We start from the raw sequence: 12154 nt of genomic DNA, 5'->3' as shown, positions 1-12154 counted from the left end.
CAAATGAAATTAAACTTGATCCTCAGTTTTGAAGTGATAGTTGCTTTTTATTAAAATTTTACAGAGGGCAGCTGTAGAAGATATAAACCCAGCAGATGACCCTAATAATCAAGGTGAGGATGAATTTGAAGAAGCCGAGCAAGTGAGAGAAGAAAATTTGCCAGATGAAAATGAAGAGCAAAAACAAAGTAATCAAAAGCAAGAGAATACAGAAGTGGAGGAACATTTGGTGGTAAGCAGATGCCACGAGGAAGGGTGGATTTAACTGGGCTATTTTAAGAAACATCTGGTTTATGTAAAAGGTTAGTCATATTCCACATTGACGGAAGGTTTGCCACTTTGGTGGTTTTTAGGCCACTTTATGACATGATATGCCTGTACTCTGAGAGAGAGGGTAACGGACATCCTGGGCTTTGTATTGGAAATGATTACTCATCGTTTCCTGGCCACAGATGCTTTGAAAGTGCCCTTTTCATGGTGGCATGCTTGTTCTTTGTCCGAGAGTACTGTGTAAAAGGCATCTCTGATGTACAGTAACATGAACCTGCCCTTTTGTTTCAACAGATGGCAGGAAATCCAGACCAGCAGGAGGACAATGTTGATGAACAGTACCAGGAAGAGGCAGAAGAGGAGGTAGTAAGAATTGAATCCCAGAGACTGATCAGATTGGTCTATCACACACACTAACCTTGTTAAACAAACCTCAGCAGTATTGACTTTGACATGCCTTCCACAGAAATGTTCAGAAAGATTTAAGTAGGATAAGAAAGGGTGGTTTAAAGCACAAATGGATCATGGCACTGGAGACATTTGGTTAGAAGATAACAAAAGCAGGGTAATAGAATCCATCTCTTTGGTTCTCACCTGAAATTTTGAATTAAGAAGGCATTTGGCTTTCCAGGAATGGTGGACTTAGATTTGTGCAATCTTTTGTAAGAATATTTTCTCCTGTCTCCCTCTGCACATTGAGGGAATCTGGACTGCCCCTGTAACTTTCTCTTCAGGCATCTCCCCAGTGCCTACCTCACAGGAATACCCCATAGTGTCTATCCTCCAAACATTTTTGTAAATTTTACAGTCTCTCCTTCTGGCCTCTTCCTTCTTAAGAATTCAGTATCTTAATTAAATTTAACAATAAAAGAGGAGGAAAAAGATGTAAAGAGCTCAGCTGAATAAAATGCATTTGGATAGAGTTTCTTAATATTTTAGTTTGCTTTTCATTGTAAACTTCGGGCATCTTGTTGTTAATTAGATATAAGTAGCGTTTATTGTGGTGCTACTGATGGCGTAGTTGATTATTGTGGTGCTGCATGTGGTGTAATTGGTGAATGCTGCTTGTTGTAGCCGTTTTATCACAGCATTCCGCTGCATAAACAACTGCAATATTTAAGAGTCTGATACAAATTAGGCCAAGACCCTGTATTTAGTCTCATTATGGACCAGTAAGTAGTTCCCAAATTAAAACCCTGGTTCAGAGCTGCTTCTCAGCCAGGTGTCTTGCAAATGTGTGGTTTTATCCCTATGGGGAACCCCATGGGAGGATGGACATATGGCAGACTAAACAGACACACCCCATCACTGGCGATCCTGTGCAGAAATCATGAGCTGTGCTCTCACACACACAGTTCCCTCGACTAGGTCTGCTTTCTTGTTCTTACTGATTTTGTAAGCTTTTCAGAGCTGATGATAAAATTTGTGCTTATAACAGGAAAACAGAAAAGGATGTTGCTCTTTAAGGTCACTGGCAACATCTCTAATAAACATGCACTTTAACTGGCTTGATCTTTTTGTTCTTTGGTTTCTCATCCTAATCAAGACCCTTGGCTGTCTTGTCAGAAAGAGAGCAGCAGAGAAAATAGTGACCTTGAATATTAAGACATCTGGCAAGAAAAAGATATTCATCCAGGCTTCTCATATAACAGGATGTCTAGACTAATACCACTTTGTTTTATTATGTCCAGTACTAGGAATCTTTGAGGGATTAAAAGAGAAAAGTTCACCTTGGCTTCTTTTTAAAAATTCAGAAGATTAAACATAAAATTTTAACCAGCGTTTACTGATTCCTTTTCAATTTTATATTATGATCAGTTAAGGTACAGGAGAGAAATCCTGAGATCTAAGAGGAATCAAGAGTAGAAAGAGAAGAAAGAGGCAAGAGGAAAGGAGAAATGGTGCTAAGACAGAGGAGGTTGCCCTGGCTGAGTGCTGCCTAAACTCAGCAACTACTCCTCATCCCACCAATCATCCCCTTCAGATCTGCTGGACTGACAGGACTCTTCCTCTTGCTGCACCTGGCCCCAGGTCCTAATTCTGTTTACCTGGTTCCCTGCCAAAAATTCTTAAAGCAGTGTTCAGGCCTCCTCCGGCATGTGCTCCAGGTTACCACCCCATCACTGAGAACTGTTGCTCCATGTGCTCTTAGTGGAAGTCCCACGTGCCTTTTTTTCTTCCCAGTGTAAACTTTCCTCTCTGCCCCCGAGTGTCCCTTGTTCATGTTGTGTTGTAATTTTGTGTGTGGTTATGAGATGATTAATGTTTGCATCTTCCCACCTCTGTCTGTCGTTCCCAGGTCTTCCCTTGAGAGAGGAGAAGAGTGGTTCCCAAATACCATTTAAGCACTAGTGATAGAGACAAAGTTCTTGTCAGACTATGGCAAAATGAGAAAAATAAAGGGGAACATAGAATATGGAAACACATACTGCATTGTTTATAAGTGCATATGTGTATGAAACCTCATTGGTGGAAGCACTCTGAAAAACCATGAAATGTGGAACTGTGCATTTTTTTTTTTTTTTTTTTTAATCTCCATTTAACCTTAGAGTCTTGCAGCTGCCCCAGCTAACCACTAGAATGCAAGGCCTGTAGCTGCCATCGCTTCCCTTCCTCTCCAGCGCACAAACTTATTTCTGTCAGCATTACCTCCTGGGGAAGAATTGTCTCTTGCCTGGGCCACACCTGTTCAGAGGTATAGCCCATCAAACTTACAGACTTGGCCTCTAAGAGGACCCAAAAGAAGCATGATTTTAGGAAATTTATACTACTCTGCCTTCTTTTATCTTAGTGCAGTGGTGTTATCTTTCTAAGACTTAAAAGCATTTCTTGTTTCTTGTTTGGGATTGTTTGAGTGGAAGGCATGATCCCTTCCTTACGTTGCTTACATTCCAAACGTTTTATCGCCTTGTAAGCAAACAAGACAATTTATGGCATTGCCAAAAAGTGCCGTGTACGCTTTAAAATTACTTACATGTTCAAAAATATATAGATTAAATGACCAAGAAATCAGAATACTTTAATTTCCCTCAATGTAACTGAAAACTGATTAATCTGAATGTGCAGAAGAGAACAAGTACAAGGCATTTGTTCACCTTCACTGGCCAAATATGTACGTACACCTACATGAGACTACCAGCCTGTGAATCACCGTGTCAAGAAGCTTTTCTTTTTTTTTTTTTTTGTTTTTTGTTTTTTGAGACAGAGTCTGACTGTCACCCAGGCTGGAGTGCAATGAGGTGATCTCGGCTCACTGCAACCTCCGCCTTCCGGGTTCAAGCAATTCTCCTGCCTCAGCCTCCCGAGTAGCTGGCATTACAGACTTCTGCCACCATACCCGGCTAATTTTTGTATTTTTAGTAGAGATGGGATTTCACCATGCTGGCCAGGCTAGTCTTGAACTCCTGACCTCAGGTGATCCTCCCACCTCTGCCTCCCAAAGTGCCAGGATTACAGGTGTGAGCCACCATGCCTGGCCAAGAAGCTTTTCAATTGGAAGAAACTCTCTTGTTAAAGGGGTGTTCGTCACTATAGCTAATGTTGCTGAAGGCCTTTTGTTCATCACATTCTATCTATCTCTTTGGATCCTACTGTTCTTACCTACTTGAGGCTCAGCTCTCTGCCCTGGCACACCCATAATATCTTCAATGTGTAAAAGAAAGGTGTTAATAGACACCAAGAGAGGATATCTAGCCAAAGCCCATTTCAGACTCTTCTCAGTGGACCTGTTTTATTTTGGATTTGGCCGTTTATTAAACTTTGTGTCATCAGATAAGGCTCATTTCTAAAATGCCTAAAACATATTTCAGTAGATAAAAATGAGTAACAAGAAGCATTGTTTGGGAAATCTGACAAAGCATTGTGACAGCTTTAGCAGGTTGCTAAGAGGGCCAGTTGTGGGAGACATAATCTGTATGTCTACATTATAAAAGAATATCATTTGGCTTCTGCTTATTATTCTAGTCATATTTTAAAGATCAGTTAGAACCTCCATATCATTTTGTTCCTTTACATTACTGAGAAGCATTACTTAAAGGCATTACTGCCTTTCAGATGAGTTTGCATTGCTTTTGCCCCAAATATCAGTAATATATTACTAGAATAATAATGTGTATTTAACTAAGAGTCTGTTCTCTATATGTGTGGAAAATTACAAAATTTTCATTTGTGGGTTCCCTAAAGAGTCGTTGAAATCAGTGGTCTCTAAATAAGATTATATTGACAACTGGTAAACAAGCTAAATTTTCTATAGCCCATCTCCAGAGACTAATGAGATAACCTAGCATCCATTACTCAAGGAAATAGTTCTTTGTCTTTGCTGTGAATAAGGATCACCTTGAAGAGTTTGTGGCATACACAGATTTCTGGACCAGACCCTTACCCTTGAGATTTTGATCTTATCTGTTATGGAACCTAGGAAGCAGAGTTCTTCATAAGTGCCCCTTCACCCGCCCACCACCAGCTGATTCTGACGGCTCAGGATCATACTGTTTAGAGAAATAGTCCTAGGGCAGACAGTTGTGGATGGCATCTGGGAAGTCTGAAACTCCTATCTGTGTATATATGCCCATTTGCTAAAGACTTTCTAACCAAAGTCTTAAAAGGGTCCATGACTCCCCAACCACACATACACACAGGAAATTAAGGATCATTGATTTTTCACCCAATGCTATTATTTTACATATAAGAAATTTGGGCTTCAGAGGGATTAGTTAAAAATTGGAAGGTTGCATAGCTTTTATTTATTGTTAGAAACATGATTAGAGCTCGCCTAGGTCTGATTTTAAAGGCTACCGTAATTAAGTGTACCATGCACAGTAACTATATAGTTGATATGGGGAAGTTCTTTATAGAAATTAGTGAATATAGACAGAACGATGGAAATAGAAAGTGACCATTTTTTTTGTAACCCCTAATTGAAGCAATTGGTCTAAGCAACAGTCATCAATGAATGATGTTACTAGATGAACAGAGGTCAGGGAACTTTACCATGAAGGGATCAGGCTGTCACCACCTGAGCTCACTGGCCAACCTTAGCCTTACTAAAAGTGGGACAAATAAATGTGTGTGCCTCCTGATGTGATTTAAAAAATATATGAAATATACACCATCACCTCTGAAATACCCTTATTTTTAAAATCGAACCTGAGTTCATTCAAACTTTTATGCTAACTTCCATTTATAGGAAATGTTGAGACTAGAGAAATGAGTTAAGTGATATAAAGAAGCAAATAAATTCAGAATGTGGGTCATTTTACACGACTGCAAATCCATAGCAATAGGGAAAAAAGGGGAGTGAATCCCATGTTATGTGTTCTTTTCCTTTAAATCATGATTAGAATATACCAACTGTAAACAGGCATTAGGACAATGATAAAAATGTAAGTATGGATGAGACATCAGATGCTACTATGGAATTATTTTATCAGGTGTGATAATCACATTATGATTATATAAGTTGTTTATTTTTAGATATATATACTGTGATACGTGAAGGTAAAATTACATATCTAGAATTTTTAAGAATAATTCACTGTAAAAAATAGAAAAGTGATAGATGATGCAGGTGTGGCAATATTGAAATAGCTTTTGAACATTGGGGGTGGCTCTAAGGGGTTTATTGAATGATTTTCTTCGTTTGCATGTGCTTGAAGATTTTCATAACCAAAGCAATTGACCTTATGATTTATACAGTCAGAAAAGTTGCAGAGCCAAGTCTTTACTCCAGGTCTTTCTGACTCCATATTATATGTTAGCAGTTGGCAAACTACAGGCTGCAGCCTAGTTCATAAGTAAAGTTTTATTGGAACACAAACATGTCTGCTTGTTTACATATTGTCTATAGTTTTTTGTTTTCTTTTTTTTTTTTTTGTGCTACATAGAGTGGTCAAGTTGTATTGTGAGAGACTTATGGCTAAGAAAGCCTAAATATTTGTTATCTGGCCCTTCACACAAAAAGTTTGCTGATCTCTGATTTAGATAGTCTTCCTGCCATACAGCATAGACTGAAGGCTGTTTTTTTCCCCAGTCTCAACTACAACATTTTAATGTTTATAAATAATATATTTTCATTATTAAGGCTGTAAAAGACATGTCTTTGTTAATCAAAATTGACAGGGACACTTCAGCAATTTAATGACGTTTCAATTAGTCAGACCTTAAGATAGCCTGAAGTAAGTACTTCATTGTTTTCATCCCAATGTCCTGTGGAATGTCACTATGAGGTTCTACGACTATGGGCAGAGGAGATGTTATGGACCGCTGATAGAACCATAAGGTGAGACAAGATAGGTCTTTAGCTCATTCCACCAGGAAATATGAATACAATAGATATTCAATGCCTTTGTCCTCAAAATGTATTTATTTTGAGGTTAGTTTAGAGGCTGTGGGTCAAACTGGCGTTGGACTGGTTAGAAGAGGTTCACAATGGTTTGGCTCTGCCCAGGGTATCTTTGAAGAGTCACCTTTGTAGGCTCTCGACAGGCCAAGTTTTGTCCAAAGCTCTTCTGTGAGGCTGCAGTTCATTCTTGTCTCACCTGGGCTGTACACCTTCAGGCAGCACGTAATTTGTTTCTTCTGAATTATAGCATCTGTATACTTTTCTTCCGTTGTTCATTTCTTAGATTTTTCCACAGTCTCCTCCACTCCCCCCACCAAAATAAGTGATTTTTGTGTTATTCAAGGATCTTATTCTCTGATCCTAGAAGAGATCGGACTTTCTTTGGTATTAGGAGACTGCATTGTACTTAACCGATGTTCAGCATTTTTTTTGAAATGCATTCAAGTGACTTAAACATTTTGGCATATGTATGGTTTTCAAAATAGTTAACAAGTTAGAAAATGCCCTACCCTGTATTTCTGTGAGATATGATCATTAAATGGAGACTATTTAGCACAAATATTTGGATGCTTGCTTTAGTTTACATTTTGAGATAAATATTGGGATCATTTACACAGTAATAATAGTGCACATGAATGAAAACTACTTAAAACGGAAAGGTTGTATTAGAACACTAAAGAGAGAGAGGAATTTTTGAGGGAGTTCAATACTATTTCATAAAGAAATTGAAATGATTGTATTTTATTTTCTAGATATTTTAGCCAGAGAAATATATTCTTAAGTATAGAATAGATACATAAAATTTCTACTACATTGTATGTAGGCAGCGGTGTCTATCCTTTGTGCCTTTGCAGAGGATTTACAGAGGCCACGGGTTGGACAAGCTTGATCTAGATAGTGACTTGAATAAGACAGGAAGTTCCTGCCTCCATAGAACTTACATTGTGTCACAGCTCTCAAATTTCTACAGTTCTCCCATATAGAGAAATGGGAATTTTACTTTTATTATTTTATTTTTGGGGAGACAGGGTCTTGCTGAGTCATCGAGGCTGTTGTGCAGTGACACAAACATAGCTTACTGCAACTTTGACCTCCAGAGCTCAAGCGATCCTCTGCCTCAGCCTCCCGAGTAGCTGAGACTACAGGTGTGCACCACTAGGCCCAGCTAATTTTATAAATTTTTCTTTTTTGTAGAGACAGGGTCTCACTTTGTTTCCCAGGACTCAAATTCCTGGGCTCAAGTGATCCTCTTGCCTCAGTCCCACAAAGTGCTGGGATTACAGGTGTGAGCCACCACGCCTGGCCAGAATTTTTGATTTTATAAGCTAAATGTCTTCAGATGTTTTATATTTGGAATTTTAACCATTATTCAGATAAACCAGAAATTCAAACAGAAAAGTCCTACATTCAGGATCAATCACATTGATTTTTGTAATAGGTGTATTCTACATTTCTTCACACCTAGTAGATAAATCCTCGACATATTTTTTCAATTGTATATTTACTTTAATTTTGCTTCTGCTATTTTGAGTGAACTTTTTGGAAATTAAAATATATTATTGCAAGTGTTTAAATGATAACAGTGTCAAAATATATTATCGCAAGTGCTTAAAAGACAAAAGTGTTTAAATGATATATGTGGTTTGTTTTAGGTTCAGGAAGATTTGACTGAAGAGAAAAAAAGGGAACTGGAGCATAATGCTGAAGAGACCTATGGTGAAAATGATGAAAATGTATGACCGGGATACATATTTCTATTGAGCACTTGAGTGTTTGTGGGTGTGCATGTGTATAGGAGAGATATATGTATTTGGGATAGGTACCAGTGGGTAATGGTACCTCTGAGTTACCACTGAATTTAACAGGCCCACCTGAAATTAGGAAAAGTTGTGACAACATGAAAAGTAGGAGAGACAGCAGCACTGTTGCTTACATATCATTTTTCTTTCTTTTTTTTCCTCCAAAAATGAATAATTTTTCATCCTGTTTTTAGAGAGAATTATTTATCACTAACTCTATACTATCTCTTAGTTTTTCTTTTTTCTTTTAATTTTAAGGCTGATGATAAAAATAATGATGGAGAAGAGCAGGAAGTTCGAGATGACAACCGCCCCAAAGGCCGAGAGGAACACTACGAGGAGGAAGAAGAGGAGGAAGAAGACGGGGCTGCAGTTGCTGAGAAATCGCATCGAAGAGCTGAAATGTAGCTGCACCCAATTTCTAGACAACGCTCAGCCAACGGATTCTTTTCAAGCTGCTCAAACATAAATCTGCCTACTGAACTCTAGGATATTTAATTACAAAAATTAAGAACTTAGACTTTTTTAAAACTTTTGTATTAGAAATGCGCATACATTTATATGAATATATTTTGATAACGTAGGTCTAGAGCTTCTTTTATATTCAAGCTAAACATGAAAAAGAAGAAAAACAATAAAGTAAACCTGAGCCCCCAAGTCCCAATTTTTTTAATAGATTATGTGATGTTGGAAAGGTCATTGATTTTGTATATGTTTCAGCGTGTTACCTTTCTGGCTTTCAGTTCCCAGGTGTTCTTTGTTTGCCTTTGATAAAATACAGGATTTAAGAACAGAGAGTACTGCAAAATGCCATGCAGACTTTAAAGAGAATGGCCTGTTTACTAATTGCTGCCCTTCTGATGTCTTTATGTATAGCTCTGATAGAATTTTCACCAGTCTATGTATCTCTGGAGTGAGATCTGTGTACAAAGTGACATACAATTGGAAATCCATTTTTGTTGTAAAGACATTGTTTTTCAGACTTTTCAGATCAGTTAGAAAAATGTCATTGCTTTAAAATCATAGCTGTTCTGTTTAAGAGGAATTGAATTTAAAAATGAGAGAGTATTAAAACTCATGTGGCAGTATTCTGGTCTTAATCAGGTATTGCAGTGTTCAAACAAGGTATGGACACATCAGCATATTCATCTTTTTGAAGGACTAGTGACTTGGTTAAAAACTAATGAGTGTTTGCGTGTGGTGTTTCTATGCGAGCACCCATTCTCAATTTTTTTTTTTTTTTTTTTTTTTTGTCTGAAGCCATTGATTGATAGTCTTGTTTCAGTGTCTGGTTCCCTATAAGTAATATATATTTCCTCTTTAAGCTCTGTGCCTCAATATGCAATCACTTTGATAATAAGTATAAATATGAAGACATACCAAACTGCAAATAGGATTATTTTTCAAAACTATATGGTGAAACATATGGTGATACGATAGACTCTTATGGTTTTTCTGTTTGCTGGGATTGGGTCTGCTTTTTGCCTATGTGTAAGGCATTTTAATCATTGTGAATATAATAGATTCCTTAAAATAAGAAAATTAAAAATCAGAAACTTCCCTTGGAGTAGAGACATTTCAGTTGCAAGCATAAAGATTTTTAAATATATAACACTAGGTTATATAATTCATATATGTGTGGTTTTGTATTAATAATCAAATTAATAAAAACATTTCATTTTCTACCATTGTATGAATGTAATTTTATTTTTTAATAACCACACTCATAGATGGTTTTGATTGTTCCAGTTGAGTGATTGTGTATGTACGCACAGGAATGTTTTGTTCAGTTGTACTTTGTATTTCCAATAATCAGAAATCTTGCCTTTATGTATAAAAACCCATTATGTAATGTAAAATGTATAATATTGTACATAATATTCAGAATACAATTATTTTGGTAAATTAGCTTGTATTTTTAATGTCCCAGTTGCAGTATTTAATTATTTGAACCATACTGAAAGTTGGTAATAGTCAATAAAGCTAAAAAAAAAGTGGCAAATCTTTTAAACTATGTGGTCTCTTATTAGTTTATGACCTTCTAACATTCTTCACTTCTTTTTCATAAAAAGAAAAATTTTAAGAGATACCAATATAAATTAATGAATTATAAAGTGACTTTTCCCACCTGCTTCTGTTTTCTGTACCTTTCTCTACTTGGATTGGCATGTGATTTTCCCTTCTTTTTCTAAAGAAAGAGCTAAAGATGTTTATTTGAGCTAGCTCTGAGGGAAGAAAAAAGAAATGGGGCAGAACGTACGAGAGTGTCATGTGCATGCACACACAAAAAATAAACGAAAAACTTTAAATCCCCCTAGGAAAGCAACAATCACAAACCATTCTACTTTGTATAGCACCAAGTTACAGGGCCATTCTAACTAATGTCTGGAGGAGAACTAATCAGCCTGAGCTGATCTACGTTAATGAGGTGACAAGAAATAAAATGTCACCAGTATTTATTCTGCCAGTCTGTGACTTTGGTGCAACCAATAAATCAAAGGATTTGGTACCAAGAATATAGTCGGGGTGGGGGGTGGGGGTTGTGGAAGGAAGGCACGTTTATTGGCAATGAGTATAACGGGGCACAACAAAACTAGTACACATGCAATGACTGGTTATTTGCAAGAGTGATTTGGAAGAGATCTAGGAGTAAAAGCATAATCTTAGCCACATGTGCCAGTGACTTAATTTTACAAAGGAAAACTATTGACGTGTATTGAATGCCCTCAAAGTGTAAGAAGTATGTGAATAGGATCCACTTTAATCCCCACAGTATTCCTGTAAGGTTGATGGAATCCGCTTCTCACAACTGAAGAACGTTGTCTTCCAAAGCACTTAACATTTAACTTCTTTTAATGCTTAGTTTTGTTTTTAGTTCTATTACATTGTAGTACATCTATACTATGTCATCTTACACAGCCATTAAAAAGAGTGAGTTAATTCTATTTCTCAGTCACCTTCTGTGGCTTCTGTTTTACTGTTTTCTCCTAGTTTTTTCCTAGCATACTGACTACATTATCTTTTTTTACAGGTTCTTCTTATGCCTGCTCTTTCAATATTAGTGTTCCTCAGGTTTTGTACTAGAGGCATTTTTTCTGTTCAATCCTCTTCCCATCCATGTGTTATACAAATGTCTGGAATCCATTTCCTTAGCCTAGCTTTCTGTGTCCCATCCTATGTAAAATATGTAAGTTTCAAAACTGAATTTACCTTGTTAAAACCTGCTTCTCTTTCTAGGCTTTCTGTCTCAACTCATGATGTTTCCCGAAACAAAAACATGATGTTTATCCTTGATTCTGTCTTCTTTCCTTTTGACTGCTACCAAAAATATCCTCAGATTTGCCCACTTCTCTCCATACTCACTATTCTGGTTCAGACCCCTGTTACCTTTCACATGGACTAATATAACTGTTCTCTAACTCATTTCTTCATTTACTCTCTACTGCCAATCCCTAAAATCTGTACCAGTGTGATTTTTCTAAGGATACCACACCTACCCCATTATAAAATTTAACAAATTGCTATTGCTCATAGGAAAAAATCCAAACTAATTAACATAACCTACATAATTCTTTATGATCTGGCCCCATCTTATCCCTTCTAATACTGAATCATGATGTGATTAATCTTTGTCAAGCACATTCCTCTCCTAATGTCTTGGTGTCTGACCTTAACCCACGTGTGGATGGGAAATTGACTTTTGCAGAGTTAGTAATACTATCCCATCTCCTTGGACAAAGTGCTT

At 37.1% G+C, this 12154-nt stretch overlaps 1 protein-coding gene across 4 annotated transcripts in view; it reads left to right on the top strand.

Annotated features, from left to right (window-relative positions):
- GOLIM4 (golgi integral membrane protein 4) overlaps positions 1-10411 on the top strand; it is an 80629-nt gene extending 70218 nt beyond the window's left edge. For all 4 annotated transcript variants that reach the window (XM_019024724.4, XM_004037973.5, XM_019024726.4 and 1 more), the window contains 4 exons: positions 65-232; positions 565-633; positions 8263-8343; positions 8668-10411. In XM_019024724.4, coding sequence (XP_018880269.1) covers positions 65-232; positions 565-633; positions 8263-8343; positions 8668-8817 — 468 coding nt within the window. In that variant the 3' untranslated portion in view covers positions 8818-10411. The remainder of the gene's footprint in view (positions 1-64; positions 233-564; positions 634-8262; positions 8344-8667) is intronic.
- The last annotated feature ends 1743 nt before the right edge of the window (positions 10412-12154 follow it).

The sequence above is a fragment of the Gorilla gorilla genome, chromosome 2, assembly GCF_029281585.2.
Source record: "Gorilla gorilla gorilla isolate KB3781 chromosome 2, NHGRI_mGorGor1-v2.1_pri, whole genome shotgun sequence".
Taxonomy (NCBI): domain Eukaryota; kingdom Metazoa; phylum Chordata; class Mammalia; order Primates; family Hominidae; genus Gorilla; species Gorilla gorilla.
This window is presented reverse-complemented; position numbering and strand designations above follow the sequence as displayed.